This window comes from Anser cygnoides, chromosome 14, assembly GCF_040182565.1.
Source record: "Anser cygnoides isolate HZ-2024a breed goose chromosome 14, Taihu_goose_T2T_genome, whole genome shotgun sequence".
NCBI classification, from domain to species: domain Eukaryota; kingdom Metazoa; phylum Chordata; class Aves; order Anseriformes; family Anatidae; genus Anser; species Anser cygnoides.
This window is the reverse complement of record NC_089886.1, coordinates 10,312,587-10,328,829: the sequence shown is the minus strand read 5'-3', so window position 1 is coordinate 10,328,829 and position 16,243 is coordinate 10,312,587. Positions and strand designations below refer to the sequence as shown.

Genomic DNA, 16,243 nt, shown 5'->3' with positions numbered 1-16,243 from the left:
AAGGAGAGGCGAAAGGTTTTACCCCAAGTCAAGCGTGGCATCCCAGCTGGAACCAGAATCAGAAGAGAGGAGATCCCGGCTCCATCCTCAGCATTCGGGCTGAGTTCTGGCCTTTGTGCCTTGTAGTCGATAGTTAGGAAACACAAAGATAACGGATACGGGCGCGGGGAGACCAACTCCCATCTGCCATGAGTTTTGGTACCGGTAACAATCTCCCCATTTCACACGTAGGTCTTTGTGGGACACCCAAGTGGACGTTAAGAGGGCGCAGACATAGCAATGCTCACGCAGGAGTCTCCTGCGGTAAACCCGCTGCCGTAGGAAGCGATACGTGTAATTGAGTGGTGGCTCTCGTGGCGGCCGAGAGGCTTGGAGAGGACATCGGCAGTCAGATGGTGAAGTTGGAAGGTCCTGGAGCTTGTTAGTGGTGCTGTGAGCTGACACTGGCCACTGTTAACTGTGTTTCTCAAGGGATGTACGACTGAGGTACCAGGCTGCTAGCACAATGAAGATGCCATGGCATACTTGGCATGTTTGGGGTTATTACTTATATTTAACATATATACATATATATGGTAATTTCTGCTGCTGTTGTTTTTGTTTACACTCTCCTAAAATTTTGTGGTCTATTTCTGTTAAATGCCTGCCTTTCTCTGCTCCTGGAGGTGTCTGGATTTTCATGAAGGACGAAGCAAATTCCACAAAAGCAGTCTGATTCTGCAAAACACTGCAAAATGCTGCATAATACTGGCAAAATACTGGCTAACCTTGATTTTGGTGGAGAATGGGGTTGTCAGCTGCTTAGCACTTTGCAGGTCTGGAGCCTGTGTGGGGTGTTGGATATAAAAGATGCTATGAAAATAATAAAACAAAATACTTAATACTTGCAAGAGGTTAATGACCACAGTATCTGATGTGACTTTTAGTGGGAATTAGTGCAGAATTCATACCTATAGAGGAGAAGAGGAGAAGGCAAGTGGATAACGGACACCTTACATTCAGCACATGGAGCACAGATAGTTTCACAGGGGATAAGGACAGCTGAAAATTCTCACTCTTTCCTGTCGCTGGATCAGATTCCTTCAGTAGAAAAAGGGCAGGCTGCCCCGGGAAATATCTCAGTAGGCCTAGGCCCCCTCTGACATCAGGTCAAATATTCCGGGTCACATAGCTGAAGGCCACGTGATGAAACTCAATATTACAATGGATCAAGTGCTCCTGCCACATGGAGCTAACGTGCCGCTGCGCTCGCGGAGGTGGCGCGCTCAGCAGATGCTCAGGGAGGGCCGAGGCTTCAGGCAGAACCGTGGCTCAGCTGGGATAGGAGGGGAGCAGGGAAATACTGCTGTGGTTTGGGGGATAGTTTCCTCTGCCCTCCATGGAGCTTGAAAAACAGCTTGAAAAACTGGGAGCCTTGAGGTTCCCCAAAAGAGAAAGTGGCACTTTCCTCTTGCCCAATGCCAGTCTAAAGTTAAAATTAAAGCCTATTAAATGTCTAGGTCCAGGGAGGGAAAAATTAACTATTGTACATATTCAGATGTGGCTGATGGGAGTTTCAGTGCAGAGAATGATCCTGCACCAAGAATGTGAAGTGGCCTGTCCCCTCTTCCAGAAAAAAACCCGGTGAATTGTCTCCATTTTCAAAGCTCAAATCACTTTAAATTAACTTTGGCTGCAGATATCAAAGTAAGCCCTAGTTTTTTAAAGTAAAAATGTCTTCCCCTCTAACATCTGGGAAAGGTGAAGTTGTTGCCAAGCACTGAGCTGTCGTAATTTGCTTTCTGAATGTTTCAAGTCCCAGCAGTGAGGTTTTGTTCTTTTGTTGCGGTTGTTGCCATCCTCTGCCAGCAGCGCAGGAGTGTGGCTGATGGCAAGGACTCCCGGGTTCTGCAGAAGTGGCACACAACGTTTTACAAACTTATTCCCGGCCTGCAGCCCAAAGCACGTTGCAGGCTGAAATCTTTAACATCTTGAAAGCTCGAAGCAATGTGGAAAAGTAAGATAGAGCAGTGAAACCCAAAGCTATTTTTACTGCAGAATCGCTAGTTCACCTAATAAAATGCTCAGAATTCCTAGAACTCTTAAGACCTTCTGAAACTTTATTGCCACTTGGTATTGCCTCTGATTTTTACTTTTTCTTTTTTTTTTTTTTTAACAAATAAAATTCAGATCTTCAGGGTGATATGGTAAGTGTCAGCTGTATTAATGTGTGTTATTTTGCAGAGGTGAGTGGTAGTGGAAAGTGCTGGACGTGAACGGATGGCTCCCAGCGACGTGCCGCTGTGGCACGGGCAGTTTCCGTGTTCTCCGTTTCAGTCTCCTTCTCCTACTCCTCAGATTTCTTTCTGAAGCTCCCTGGTTAGGGGTATCTGTGTCCATTCGGTTCTTTTCCCTCCAGTGAAACTGCTGAAAAGCTCTACAGTTATTCCTGCTTGAAGTCTTGGGGCTTTGACCAATTCTTGTCTATGTGTCACCAAGCTGCTTTTCAGTGAGAGTGATTTAATTACTATTATGCGCCAGTATCTTGTAAACTTGTTTCTTTTGGAAGCCTTTCCCAATCCCCAAGAACATTATTTCCATGCCTTTATTTCTCTTGGATGGGATCTCACATTGCAACTGCTCTGGGTTAATGCTTGCAGAAGTCTGAACTGCTGGCGTGGCTGGGAGTGCTCCCCATTGATCCCCTTCCAGTAACTTCCAGTGACTCGGTGTCCTGCGGGCTGGGGCTGAGCTCTGCCCTTGCTTCAGTCCGGTTGTGTTAGCATCCCCTTCATTTCTCTTTCTGCAATCAAGTAGAGCACAATCGCAGAGGTAAAGGATGACATCTGTATATCTGAAAATATTACAAATTATTCGTAACAAAAAGATTCAGACTAGTAAAGAGACAGGCAGATTCTATCCTCCCTCCTCCTGCTGCCTCTCAGAGCTGCTCTCCTCCAAAATGTGAAGCCTGCTGTTCTGGATGTGAGAAGTTTTTCATTTGGGCATGACAGAAGGTGCTGAGCTAGAAAGGCATAGACCAGGGGGCTTGTATCTGCCCTGGTAGGACCAAAGTTCAAGGCAGAACTGCCTTTTTCATCTTTTTTTCGTCTTTCAAATGCATCTAGTGGTGAGATGATAAATAACCAAAGGAAAACCCAAGCTTATCTTTAGACTTGGAATCATGCTCTCCAGGAAGTGCAACGGGGCCATGTTTCTTTATCCTAAGCTTGGAAGATTTCCCTGGCTGTGGGATAATGAACATTTCTCTCAAATGGGGTTTGACAAACTGCAGAGGGACCTTCAGAGGACACCTGGTTCACACCTCCCTGAGTTTCTTGTGTCTGCAGCACCGGCCAGGAGCTCTCCTTTCTGTAGGGGCTTTCAGGGGCTTCCTGTAGGCTTCCACGTGCTCTGTGCTGCGGTGCAGGCTTGCTGGCCTTTGTACCTGAGGATACGTGTCCGAAAGCAGTTCTTCCGCTCAGGGCAGAACTTCAGCCGTGTTCCTCTTTTGAGCTGACACACAAATTCCCGCTCTCACTTCAGGCAGCTCTGCAGGCCAGCGAGGCTTTGGTCGGCTGGTGGGACTGTCCTGCTCTGTGCCAGCACCAGGGCCACCCGTGAGACCCTGACAGCAAAAACTTGGGTGATGCAAAACCCTGGGCGATTGAAAACCTGAGGTTTACTCACCAAACCTCCACTTTTCCTTCTGTTTTCTGCTGAGGAGCCCGGCTTCCCAAAACAGCTGATTGTGCATGAACGTGATTTGAGAGTGAGTGAGACCCCTGACCAAGGAAATGGTGAATTTTCTGCCCCAAACGACCACTGGCTCTCGGGAGAGCTGTGCTCTGGCACGACTGACCCCATTTCAGCCCTTTGCTGGAGAGCCCCGTGATGTCCTCAGCAGACCCGCGGTGAGAGCGGTGCCAAACGGCAAAATAACCTTGGGGACGGAGGTCACTGTCGGTCTGAAAAAGTGTTTTTACAACAAAAAAAATAAGAAAAGGAAAATCTCATGTCACGAATGATGCCTTGGGGTCACCCTTTTTATAAAATTTGCTTGATGTGCTTGCTGTTCCCTTTGCAGAGGGGAGCTGGGCTTTGCCATCGCCGTCTCATCGCTGCTGCCGAGGACGTGCAGGGACCAGGACCCCCGGCGGCTGCAGCCCCCCCCCCAAAAAAGCTGTACCCTCGCAGGCGCACGTCGGCAGTGGCGGCCGGGGGGGAGGGTGAGCTGGGTTAAATCACGGCTAAGTAAGGCGTGCTGTTACCTCAGCAACCCCCTCCCCGCCAGCCGGAGCGCGGGGGCTGCCGGACCCCTGGGGCTCTCTGAGCCTGATTGGGAGTAGGGAGCGGGGAGCCCCTGCCACGGTTTAGGTTTTGGGGAGGCTGATGTAAATCTGTTCGAGATAGAGCGGCATTGTGGATGTCCCGGTACCCTCCTGATACCCCCCCAAAGAAATGATGTTGTAGTGCTGTTTAAAAAGGGGAAAGAAACGTGTCCCTATAAAAGCTGCAGCCAGACCCCCCTTTGCACCTTCATGGCATCCCTGGAGGAAGGTGGTGGGATCTTTTGGGGAGCCAGGAACCCTCAGGTATTGCTCCCGGGGTCAGCAGCCACCAAATCCCCATTCTCCGTGCTGTTTTGGAAAGAGTGGATTTTTACATCGGATCATGGCCGGTTCAGTCTCCCCTAGGAGAAGCAGCAGCCGTTGAAGCAGCTCTCACCTTCAGGAGGTGAAACTGCAAAGCTCGACCCTGGGGGGGAAGGTGGGCAGCAGCTCAGGTGTGCGCTGGGTGCAGGTGAGCTCACTTTGCGCGGCTGAACCCCTGCAGCTGGGTGGGGAGCAGAGTGTGTGTGTGTGCCAGAGCTTGGGGTGAGCCGAGAGGATGTCCCTCTGGAGCAAGGTAAGGTTGAACAAGACTTTTTCTGGGTTTCCATGCAAGGTCTTCTGTTTGTGGTGTTGTTTCTGCTGGTCGGGGAGGCCAAAAAATGGAAGGCAGGGAGCTCAGGCTGGTGCTGGAGGAGAAAGGATGGTTTCTGGGGAAGGCCGTCTCGGTCGGGGCAAGCTTTGGTTTGCTGCGTTTTGGTGGTAGAAGTTGGAGATAACTTAGCTGGAGGACTAAGTCACAACAGGAGGAGCTGGTGGAGGTGAATGCTCATACATGAGGATCTGGAAGGGGTGACTGAAGTGCTCCCCACAGGGAGTGCTGTGGAGAAGTTTTAAAGGTGGTTTTCTTTTTATTTTATTTTATTTTTTGCTATAGAAGTGCTGCCCCCTTGTAGAAAATGTGAGATGTTCAGAGTGTTCTCTGAAGCAGGATTATTTTATCTCTCTTCTGCAGAGTTGCAATGAAATATGAAACTTGTGGATGTCATGGCTTTCTATTTCTGTTACAAATCCCTTCCGAAGTTGATGCATTTAGCGTATGAAGTTGTTCAGAATTCCCTAAGGCCCCAACTCTGCAAAGCAAACTGCAGCCCTGTGCCCTTATGTGAATTCATTATAGGACCAGGACCTGAACTGGTTTGGGGATTTCTTTTATTTTACTCCTTTTCCACGCAATCAGAAACAAAAGGTGCTGATTTCCCCGTGCGAGAGTCAGCCAGGTGCAGGGGGTGATGGAGGTTCTCCCACCTGTTCGCCAGCACAGGTGGGCCGGCCGTGCTGCCTGCTGCCCGGTGCCGTGCCCTGGGCTCTGCCTGGTGCTGGAGGCAGCTTTCTGTGGGGCCGGCTCCCAGCCCGGTGGCTGAGGCAGCAGCGTGCTTCTCCTCGCCTCCTGACAGCGTCTAGACGAGGGCAGATAGCGCTGGGGCGGGTACTGCCCAGTCATGTTTCGGAGGCTGACTTGGCACCGACGTGGGCTAGGCACTAGAATTACAAAAATGCAAGAACTGAAGCTTTGATTCCGATATAATCTCACGGCACCAACATCTGGGGCCGCGGGCACTAGCACGGCTGTTTTAACCCTGCCACGTTCATGCCAGACCAGATCGGTGACTGGGGAAGGTCAGAATTTAGGGTTTCACAACCTCAATCTGCGTTTTTGTCCCTGAGAATTCGGGCTGTTCGCTTTCCTCCCTGCGCTCTCCATAATCCTGATTGATGTGTGGTTCCCTCTATTACACCTCTTGAGAAACTGAAATATTTGCTGTGTGATTTGCATTAGGCAAGTATAGTCAGAGCTCGTGGAACAGCTTTGTGAGAACTTCCTCCGCACCTTGTTGAATTGATTCACTCACGAGTCAGCAAGGGCTTCTGAGTCCTGCATCTGCTCTGGGTTTGCAAGGAGACAGTGAGGCTGAAAAATGAAGCAATGGTTTATCTCCCTCTTATGGCCAGAATCAGAATGGCTGCACTGCACACAGCTTTTTGGTAAGGGTAAAGGGAGCAGGGTCTCTGGCACCCGTAAGCTTTGGTGGTTGCAGGTGTGGGGTTCACAAGGAATTAAGATGATCTCTCTCTAAGGAAGCTCATAAAGTACGTTTTTCAATACAATATAAAAAACGAAGATACTGTTAAACAGTTAAAATGCTCCGGTTTCTTGTGGGTTTGAACTTGCAATCAGGGAAACTGATCTCCAGTTTAGCAAAAAGCTGGGGAATGGGATCCTGTTTGGCTGTGCCTGTGCCCCATGTGCTGTTAGAGAACTGGGCTGGGACGCAGTGAGCCCTGCAGTCATGGCACGTGGTGGCACATGAGCAGCGTGGTGACAGCGTGCTGCTCTCGCCTTCCCTACTGACATGGTGAAAAGAGAATAAAATACTCTGTTAAATGTTCCCAATGTGATTTCTTGCCCTCCTGGCACCCCTTCTTGCAGCTGAGATCAAAATGATATATTGAAAATCTCTCTTCCAGGGATGCTGGCTGTGTCTTGTTAAAAACAGAGATGCTTGCCCTAAAAGCAGAGAAGTGGAGCCAGGTGTAGTTTGGGTTTGAGACTCCTGAACTCTATTGAGATCAGTGTGGATTCAGAGTACTTTGGCAAGGAACATCACATAATTACCAGCATCCCTAACTGACGGTGGGATGTCTTTAACTGCTCATGTTAAATTAATGTTGTAGTACAGAGCCTTAACCAAATGAGCCTGCTTTAATTGAAGGCTGAGGGCAGGAAATCAGGAGCAGCCATGTTATCAAGATTTCTGAAGTTGCTGCTTGTCCATTCAGATGTGTGACTGATACTGTGCAGGCCCCTCACATCTTGTAGCAATGCTTCAGATGCTCAAGAGCCCACTTTGCACTTGCTAAAGGACTAAAAGTGCATGTGCCCAAAAAAAATTGGGCTCAGGTGACACTGTGGTCCTGATGACTCCTGTGGTCAGGAGCTGCAGTGACTAGCTTGCTCTGTTGGTAATTGCTTCAGGTCAAATTCAAATAAGCTTCTATGAGGCTTGGTGCTGGTGCTTTAAAATCAGTTCTCAAACTATTATTTGGATCAGCTGTTGAAATCAGCTATTGAAATGCACACCCTAAGGAGCTGCAGCGCTGCCCATTGCTGTCAGTAGCGAGGTCTGGTTTGAGCAGAGGCATGTCTGCACAGTGCCTGAGAGCAACGGTGGTGAGGGCTGTAGGAAAAAGTTGCACGGAGACTGCCTGTGCTCTAGGGAACAATTGGACTGATGTGAAGATAGCTTAGATTATGCACCTTTTATTGCAACAGAGCTGTTTGATTAAGTGTTCATTAACAAATATGATGTTTATGGCTTCTGTTTTGTGAAGGAAGACGAATGTCCAAAGGAAAGTTTCCCCTTGAACCCGTGATCATCCCCCCCATTCCTGGCATTTGAGACTGCACTGCTCTGCTCATTGACACGGCATTGTCTCTGCTGCTGCCTGAAGGCAACTGCTTAGATGTCAGGATGTGACCAGCTGGGATTCAGACAGCCCCCACCCCCGATTACTGTAAATGACAAGTTAGCAATTTATAATCCTCCTTTCTTTTAGGAGAGAAGAGGCACAGGGCCAAATTAACCCTTAGCCTTCCCACTCCTCCCCACTGCAGCATGCCTGGAGTGAGGCTCGCCTGCTCTACAGGCTGCCATGGTCATCTGTCACTACTGAGACCTCCTCCTAGCAGCTGTACTGTTGTACAGCGTGGTCTGATGCCATTGTAGTCTTCTGAAACATTAAAAACCTGAGCCGTTCTCCTGTGGAAAAGCCAAAGGTTGATCGCTTCCCCCTTTTTTTCCCTCCTACAATTAAAAAGCAAATGCCCTTTCACTGCTCACCCTTCTACTGCTGCAATGAGAGCAAGTCCCTGGGCAAGGTCTGCACTTTGGCAGTTGGTGCGCATCTCAGGCACCATCAGCCAAACTGCTGCTCTTCCTGGCAGGAAGGAACACAGTCTGGTGCGTCCAGAAGGCTTACATTTTGAAAGGCTGCTTGATGTCTTACCTAGCTTAAAACAAAGGGTTACAAAAAGTGTGTTTAAACATTCCTCATATGTTACAGACACCTTTCCTAAACACTGTGGAAAGATGAGTGTGTACAGGAATATTTTGGGTATGTAGAAAGAAGGTATTTGTAATTGCTGCTTTTTAGTTCACTCTTACTCATGTAGTAGTTGTCACAGGACAGCTACATGGTGAGCATCTTATGGAGCGCCCATTACTTTCTAGAACACTTGCGTGAGAGGTTGCAAAAAATCATAACATATCTATTAATCACTTAGAGCAAGAATCAGTTTTACTTCAAGAATGTGCTACAAATGCATTATTCATCACTTAATTACAAGTGCTGAACTGTAGTTATGTTTTGTCTTGACTAAAGCATGCTTTTCCTTCTTCTACTGCTCCCACCCATTTTAAGATCATGATTTTTTTTTTTTTACTGTATTTAAGTTGTATGGGATGTATGGTAAATCCTTTAACAGCCAAGCAACTAGAATTTCAGATACTGCCTTATATGCTACTTGGCTGCCATTGATAAGCACAGGGGTGATAACTGTACAGTCATGCAGTCCTTCTAGACAGGTTTTTTTCCTCCCTTTATAGGGCTTTCATACCTGGGTTCACTGATTCATAGTACGTTCTGTCTGCTTCTAATTCTGGAGTCATAATTAGATGCTAAATGGCATAATTAAAACCCTTAGTCTGGCCTGCCAGATGGGGATTTCAAGGTGATTCCGTGGCACGTCAGCTCTAACACAGCCCTTAAAACTTCTACAGTTTATCACAGCTTACCGAAGTGTGTACATACCTTTCGTTATGTTTTTTTTTTTGTATATTGAGCCTGAAGTACAGCATCCAGTTCCCTCCCTGTTCTAGGACTTACTAAGCTATGTACCTCAACCACCTTCCTACATAACATAGAGATTCATACATTATTAAGTGTTACTCAGTGACATAGGCAGTCGCTAGCTTCTTAGAGGACTACTGGCTGAAAGGAAAAAAATGGAACAGGTCTAGACTCTTGCCGGAAGTGCCTTGTTTTCACAAGGCTGAACATGCCTTCACCATCGCTACTATCAGACCGAACTTACTCAGGACTCACACCTTGTAACTAATGGGGCCTCCACGTAAGGTCAGTTCAGTTACTGGATACTTGACATTTCATAAGGAGAATAATGCTAATATCCATTTTACTTCATGATGACATCTACTATCAACACGGTATTGTCAGAGCTCGATTAATCTATGAACCGTGTAGGGCTGCGCTTCCTTAGGGTTCCAGCAATCAGGACTTGTGGATTTTTTTTATCCACTTTTTCCTTAAGAAAAAAATCTCAAAAGCTGGGATTCTTTTTGAAGTTTTTTATTGCAAAAGGTATAGACATTTGCTGGCAGTATACTTGATCACATTCTCTATTTGACTGTCATCCAGAGGACACTGCATGCATTCAAGCTGAAAGCATAGGGCAGTTTCCACTAGGCACCTGAGAAATTTCATGGGAAAGAAAAGTCTTTCAAGTTGAAAGAGACAAGTTTCAAACTGACCACCTACTCTGGTGCCCTGTTTCCCAGAGTTACCTGGGAGATAAGAATTAAATCAGCTATAGTCATAGCTAACTGTAAACATTCTCCTGCAATGAAACAGAAATCATTGGGATAATTGATCCTGAAGTGTTCTTTCCAGTTCTAAACAGGAAATGTGTCTTCCTACAGCAAACAGTGCAATGAGTTACCCCTGACCTAGCACCTACTGCTTGCTACTGCATTACACAGCAGAGGTGTGTTATGCTTTTTCACATTGGGCCTGTATCAAAGAAAATCTTACAACTCTTATGTGGCCTCCAAGAGGCTACCCCACTACCCCAAACATCATTTTTCTCTGTTCCCAAGTCTAGTATCTCAAACCACTTCCCTATTCCTTCCAAAGAAGATCCAATTTCACTTTTCATCCCTCCCCCCTGCCTGAAGGCATGATTAATAAGAATACATGCTGCTCTCTGTATTGCTGTTAACAGCAAAAATATCTTCGCAATTCGGCTGTCCCTCCACACGCAGAACTCCGGGTCCATCTGAATTTCAGTGCCTTCTGACAGGTCTGATAAATGTGGATCGTCTTTGGCAGATCCTGTAACAAATGGAACAAGCAATCCATTGCCAATCTAACAGGATGTATGTTTTGAAACTGCAGCTGCTTAATATCAGGAACTCACTGCAAGAAAGAAAAAGAGTTTAGAGGATGGTACCTTCAAGAGTAAATGCATTTGAATAGAGAATGTATAAAATCAGTTAACAGTAGCACTGAGCTGCAGGTCATAATGGACTTTTAACTACTTGAACCAGACGACTACAGAGATGTTTCAAAGCACTATGGCTGCAAGTCGCAGGTAACTAAATAACTCAGGATGATACTACAGGCACTTTAATTTCTATCATAAAGTTAAAAATCCATGCCAGTTGCTGTAATCATTCCAAGCAGAACAGCAGCCACTGTAGGTTACTTACTGCTGTCTTAACTTTTTCCCCAATCTGCGGTTGATTTATTTTCTTCCAGAAAGCACTGGTAATTAGAACAATTCACAACTAAAAACCATACTACACGAAAGAAGTTGGTTCACCAGCAAAGCTGCAGATTGAAATTTCCCATCAAGATAGTGGTTCCTCGGTAATGCGCACGCAGGCCTCGATATTCAAACCGACGCTATGATACAGGGCCTTACCAGAGATGCACAGTCATCTGTGTTAAGACAGAGCAGCAATTATAGCCCCCTGAGGCCCCTTTAGTTATTTTAATCACAAAAGCCAGAACGAACTTGTCTGCAACAAAGGCACCCTCAGTCCTTTCAGCTGGAAAGATACAGGTTGCTCTATTTACACAACTCAATTGGAAATGAAGTTATTCACTCCCAGATCCGGCAACCTCGCTGAATATTTCAGTCACTGGCAAATCAACACTCCAGTGTAAGTTCTAAAGAAGAGCTATCTAAAAATTTCAGTGCTAAGGCAGAATAACTTGTCACCACTCCACTTTCAGATGTATTTCAGTAAAAGATATATTTTTAATCCATTTGGAAGTGTTCTGAAAGCTGTCCAGCCAATTCCATGTCGATCACTGCTCGATATGCTTTTACAGAAATAAAAGACCTTTTGGCCTGATCCAAAACCAGCACTGGCAGAGTCCACAGTGTTCCTTGATAGCTGTTTTACATCATACCTATGTCTTCAGTCCTAATATATTTTTAGCAGACGCTTAAGTGGAAGCAGCTCAGATGACTGTCTGACACAGACAACATGCTCATGATCAAAGTGTCCTCCCTGTTCAGCCAGGAAGAATACAGTGCCTTCTCTATCTTAGGTTATACAAGCTACAGAGATGAGGTACGTGAAAAAGTAGTAAGTGCAGAAATACAAGACCTTTAGGAGGCATCCTGAGATGGAGCAGGAGGATCCTTATTCTCGGGCTCCGGAGGAGGAGCTGGCACACTTTCCTCTTTCTTTTGTGCAGCCAAAAATTCATGAATCGCCCTCTCTATCTGGGGCCTGAAGATGTGGTTTAGTTTTGGATCCACCACCTGAGAAATAATTCTGTCCACTCCAGCTTCCAGCATTCCTGACCTTGAACAAAGACAAAGGAGTCATTCAGTTCCTCTGAAAAACTTCTCCCCACTCTCCTCCAGTAATTCTCCAGAGCCCTCCTGTCAACTGCAATTAGCATTAACATGGTGAGAACTGCGGCCCACTCAGTAGATCCTTAACAGGGAGTTGTTTCAACCACCTATTTCCCCCCTCACCCCTTCTCACTTCTCCCCACAGAATTAACAACTGACATCTGGTCTCTCAGGTACTTAAGTGACAGCTTGGACAGGAGCCACTTTAATAGGGCTCATGTGGAAATGAGGTCAACATGAAAGCAAACAAACACATTTTGGCACAAACAAGGGAAACAAGCTATTCTGAGGAAGGCAGGTGAGAGCAGTCTTTTTTTTGGCTGACTCGAGGGAGAAGAGGCCTTCCCCCTAATAACATTACTGTCACTCACTTCGTATAACTGTTAGTCTAGACAGCTGTGTATTAATTAAGCAAACAAGAACACGTAGCACACGGCAAAGTTTCTGGAACCAAGCACCAGTAACTGAAGTGACTTATTGCTTCGAGGGCTGTGTCAGACTCTTGGATTGTGGGGCACAGGCAGTCTAGCGGGCTTAAGTCATGTCTGTGAGGGACAGGAAATGCAGACAGTGCCTGCTGCTCAGAAAAGCAGCCACAAGACTAACAAGGCTGCGGATGCTGGTGAGTGACTGGGTGCGGGGTCACCACACATCACGTCACCTCCAAGTAACGGCACGTGTATACCTGCATCCAGCAAAGGACAGCTACCCACAGACACGCCCTGACAGCCTTCTGGGCTCAGTCTTGCACCCACAGAAGTGACAGGGACTCTTCAAACTCCCTGATGTTGTTTATTTTTTTTTAGACTAGTAACCTACCTAAAGTGAGCACTGCATGTTCTGCTAACTACGGGCTCTTTGATGTAACATTTTTCTGTTGCCATTTCACTCTTGTGGCTGACTAACATGAAATACGAGGATGTGTGAAGTGATAGGCATGTCTCAAGGACTTCAAGTACAGGTAGGAAATTCTGTACTTACAGTGGATACCCTCTTCTGTAATTACAGATTAAAAACTGAAACTAGTGTTAGGTACTAATGATCTGCAGTTTCCATCAAGCGAAATACAGCTGCTTCTGCGTGCAAGACATTCTAATAACTCTTCTTGTAAGCATAAATGCCATTCTCAAGTTCACTACTGCCCTCTCCCCGCAACACTGTTTATATCAATGACTTTCAGTCAAACAAGCTAGGGCTCATACTTCGGGCTGTGATGAGTTAGCAGCAGGAGGTGCTAAACCTAGATCTCTAAGCAGTGAAGTTCAATCTGGCTTTCCTGCTGTGCTGGAAGTACATCTTAAATAGCTGTTAAGAAGCTATCCTCTGCTGCATGAAATCAGGCTAGCCCCGTTTCATTACTGCCTGCTAGTGGCTGGAGTCTACTTAAACAAGCTTTGGAATCTTAAAGAGTTTTTCTTTAAGTGACACCGGCTCTCCTCCTTTCAGAAAAGGAAGACCAAGGTTATTCAGCTCAGCATTTCAGGTACAGTTTTACTGAGTGGGCAGTATTGGGCATTTGCAGCAATAACCTGGCTAGCTAGCAAATGTGAGTACCTCACCATGCTACCCAATTCATGAAAACTACAAATTTCAGGTAAAGCAGTAACATAAGCCTTTCCATGAGAGTATGACTGCATACGCTCTTATAATGAAACTCAAGAGACCGCAACAGAAGGCGCTGTGAGAAACTTAATGCTGCGAATTCTTATTTGACTTAGGTAGTGAGATGGTTATACATTACTTATCAAATAGCATTACCATTGGTTTGCAGACCGGTGCTTACTTACTGAATCACACTCTGTCTGAGCCCATTTCGTAACTGGTTTTTGTTCATTGTTGGATTCCATTCCTGTTTGTCCAGGTGGGTCGATACAAAGTTGTCCACCTTCTGCCTCAAATTTTGATAGGCTGGCTAAACAACAGCAACAAAAAAAATCCAGTTAAACTGCTAAAAGATCCCCAACACCCTGCCAGAATCCTGCATAGTACTTCTTTTGTTGTGTACACTACTGTTTTGTTGTCTGTATTCCCCATCCCTTCACTTTCTAAACAAAGGCAAGCTTGTTTTACTTAACAACACAACTGGTAATTGCAAAGAGCAGCCTGTCAGCATACTGTTACAATAACTGAAATAGCAGGAGAGATTTGCTTAAAACTTGTTGTCTGTTCATAATTTTACTTAGTGAAATACAAACTGCCTGTGCAGACAGGAGTTGTTCATACAGAGCTGTTCTCGTCTGGAAACCGTCTATCAGAGAATTCCTAGGAAACTCAGTAATTAGCGAGTGCTTCTGTCACCAGAGAAAGTTATTTGCTTCTGTGACACTAACATTAAAGCTAGAAATTTGAAGGGTTTTGTAGGTGGAAATTTAGATTAATTCCCGTTTACTGGAAATAAAAAAAAACTATACAGTACATACGGCCACTGAGATTATGGTACCATAAAAGGAGTGGCACCACCCAGGAGCATGGCAGCACTTAAACTTCACATTTGGTATGAATACGGGGTGATGAATTAAAGTGTCGGTAACAGAGGTGCAGTGCCCATCAGGACAGCAAGACCAAAGGCCGGGTACCTCTGCCCTGGCCGTGGTGCTGTGGCTGCCCTGGGCAGCCCTCCTGGCACCCCCGACAGCTTCAGGAACAGCCGTAGGCTCCCACTGCGGCTTCCAGCACAGGCCTCGTGCTGAAACCTTACAAGTTTAGGCAGGCGAAACGCCGCCCTGACAGGGCAGCCGATGCCTTAGGAACTTGTGACTGAGAAAAAGGCCCGGGGAGCCCCGCAGCGCCCAGAGCGGCCCGAGGAGAGGGCCGGGGCCGGGCCGGGCCGGGCCGGGCAGGTCGCACCTTGGTGTCCACGTCGGCCAGGCAGTCCCTGCGGAAGCCGTCGAAGAGGCCGCGGCTCTTGAGCTGCTCCACGATGATGGCGATGAGCTGCGCGTCCCCGGGCGGCAGCGAGGCCGGGTCGGCGGCCCCGGGCCCCGATGCGGAGGCCGAGCCCCCGGCCGCCCCGCCGCCGCCCGCCGCCCCTCCGCCCGCCCCGCCCGGGGCGGCCCCGCCGCCGCTGCCGCTCTCCGACATGGCCGGCGGCCGCCACCCGCTCGCCCCAAGCCGTCGCCGGCGGCGCGCCGCGCGTCGCGTAGCCCCGGCGCGTTGCATCTCGGGGGAGCGAGTCCTCCGCTTGAGGCGCCCTTATAGCCGGCGAGGAGCTGTGAAGATCGGCAGAACTACGACTCCCAGGGTGCATCGCGGCGGGACGGCGGAGGGGAGGGGAGGGGGCTTTCGCGGTGCAGCTTGGGAGTTGTAGTTCGCTGGGGGGGGCTGAGGTGGGCCTTGCCAGGCCCTCGGGGGGCTGCCGCAGCCCCGGGGCGGTACGGGGCGGGCGGTGCTGTGCCCCCCCGGAACGCAGACGTGGGGAGTAGCCGTCCCGTCCTGGTCATGCCCTGGGACCCCCGGGGGTGTTCCCCGCTTTGTGACTTGGGAGTGGTTTTCAGTGGGATGGTGAGGACGGCACTGGTGTGATCTGAGAACAAATCGATTTTCCTGGGATTTCGTTCATTACATCATTAACAAAAGGAAGGGTGGTCCTCAAACCAGTCCTCTTAGAGCCAATCAACCCGCGTTACAGGTGCTTTTCCTGTTGTGTGGCCTTAGACACACTCTTAGACACTGCTCTGACTGCGAGCTCTGGGGTACAAATTACATACATTAGTTTAATTTCCCAGTCACGGTGTAGGGAAGGATTTAACACAGCAGGATGTGCCAGCTGCAGGAAGACCCTGCATGAGAGCAGTAATGCAAAGACACACCCTGTAGGTGCGTCCTCGCCTCTCTGTACGCTGCTGACTGCGTACCAAGATGGCAGCGTTCTGCATGCGCTGTCCTTCTCTGCCTGATTAAAATTCAGCAGCCCTGACAAGCAGCATAAGCTGTCCCTTTCCATCTGGCACCTCTGAGGAGAGAAGAGGGGAAAAAACCTGGTAGTGTTTACAGAGCCCGAGCTTTACTCTGACAAAAGCATCTCGTGCAAATGCTGCATTTCGTGAAGATGCACGGGCACTGTTCTGCGAGAGCAGAAGAGCAGTCCCTCCGCCCGGGTGCCCCGTCCCTGTCCCTGGTCAACTCTCTCCAAGATGGGTATAAGCCCCCTCGGCCCACCCAGCAGTCCCGCTGGCCAGCTGCCCGCTGCCATTTCTCCCCGCCG

At 47.9% G+C, this 16,243-nt stretch overlaps 1 protein-coding gene across 2 annotated transcripts; it reads right to left on the bottom strand.

Annotated features, from left to right (window-relative positions):
- Window positions 1-9,721: 9,721 nt before the first annotated feature.
- On the bottom strand, window positions 9,722-15,146 carry BOD1 (biorientation of chromosomes in cell division 1). 2 transcript variants are annotated; one of them, XM_048080451.2, is made up of 4 exons: window positions 14,887-15,146; window positions 13,827-13,951; window positions 11,786-11,986; window positions 9,722-10,583 (listed from the first exon to the last, which is right to left on the bottom strand). In XM_048080451.2, exons 1-3 carry the CDS (start codon window positions 15,118-15,120, stop codon window positions 11,788-11,790), a joined length of 558 nt encoding a protein of 185 aa, XP_047936408.2. In that variant the 5' UTR covers window positions 15,121-15,146; the 3' UTR covers window positions 9,722-10,583; window positions 11,786-11,787. The 2 variants fall into 2 exon arrangements, with proteins under 2 accessions (XP_047936408.2, XP_066861678.1); XM_067005577.1 differs by having other exon boundaries at window positions 9,722-10,499; window positions 14,887-15,144.
- Window positions 15,147-16,243: the final 1,097 nt, after the last annotated feature.

Coding starts and splice junctions, on each gene's coding strand:
- BOD1 (XM_048080451.2), bottom strand. CDS start 15,120: ATGTCGGAGAGCGGCAGCGGCGGCGGGGCCGCCCCGGGCGGGGCGGGC. Junction 13,952..14,886: donor TGGCCGACGTGGACACCAAG/GTGCGACCTGCC, acceptor GCTGTTGTTTAG/CCAGCCTATCAAAATTTGAG. Junction 11,987..13,826: donor CTCAGACAGAGTGTGATTCA/GTAAGTAAGCAC, acceptor TCTTTGTTCAAG/GTCAGGAATGCTGGAAGCTG.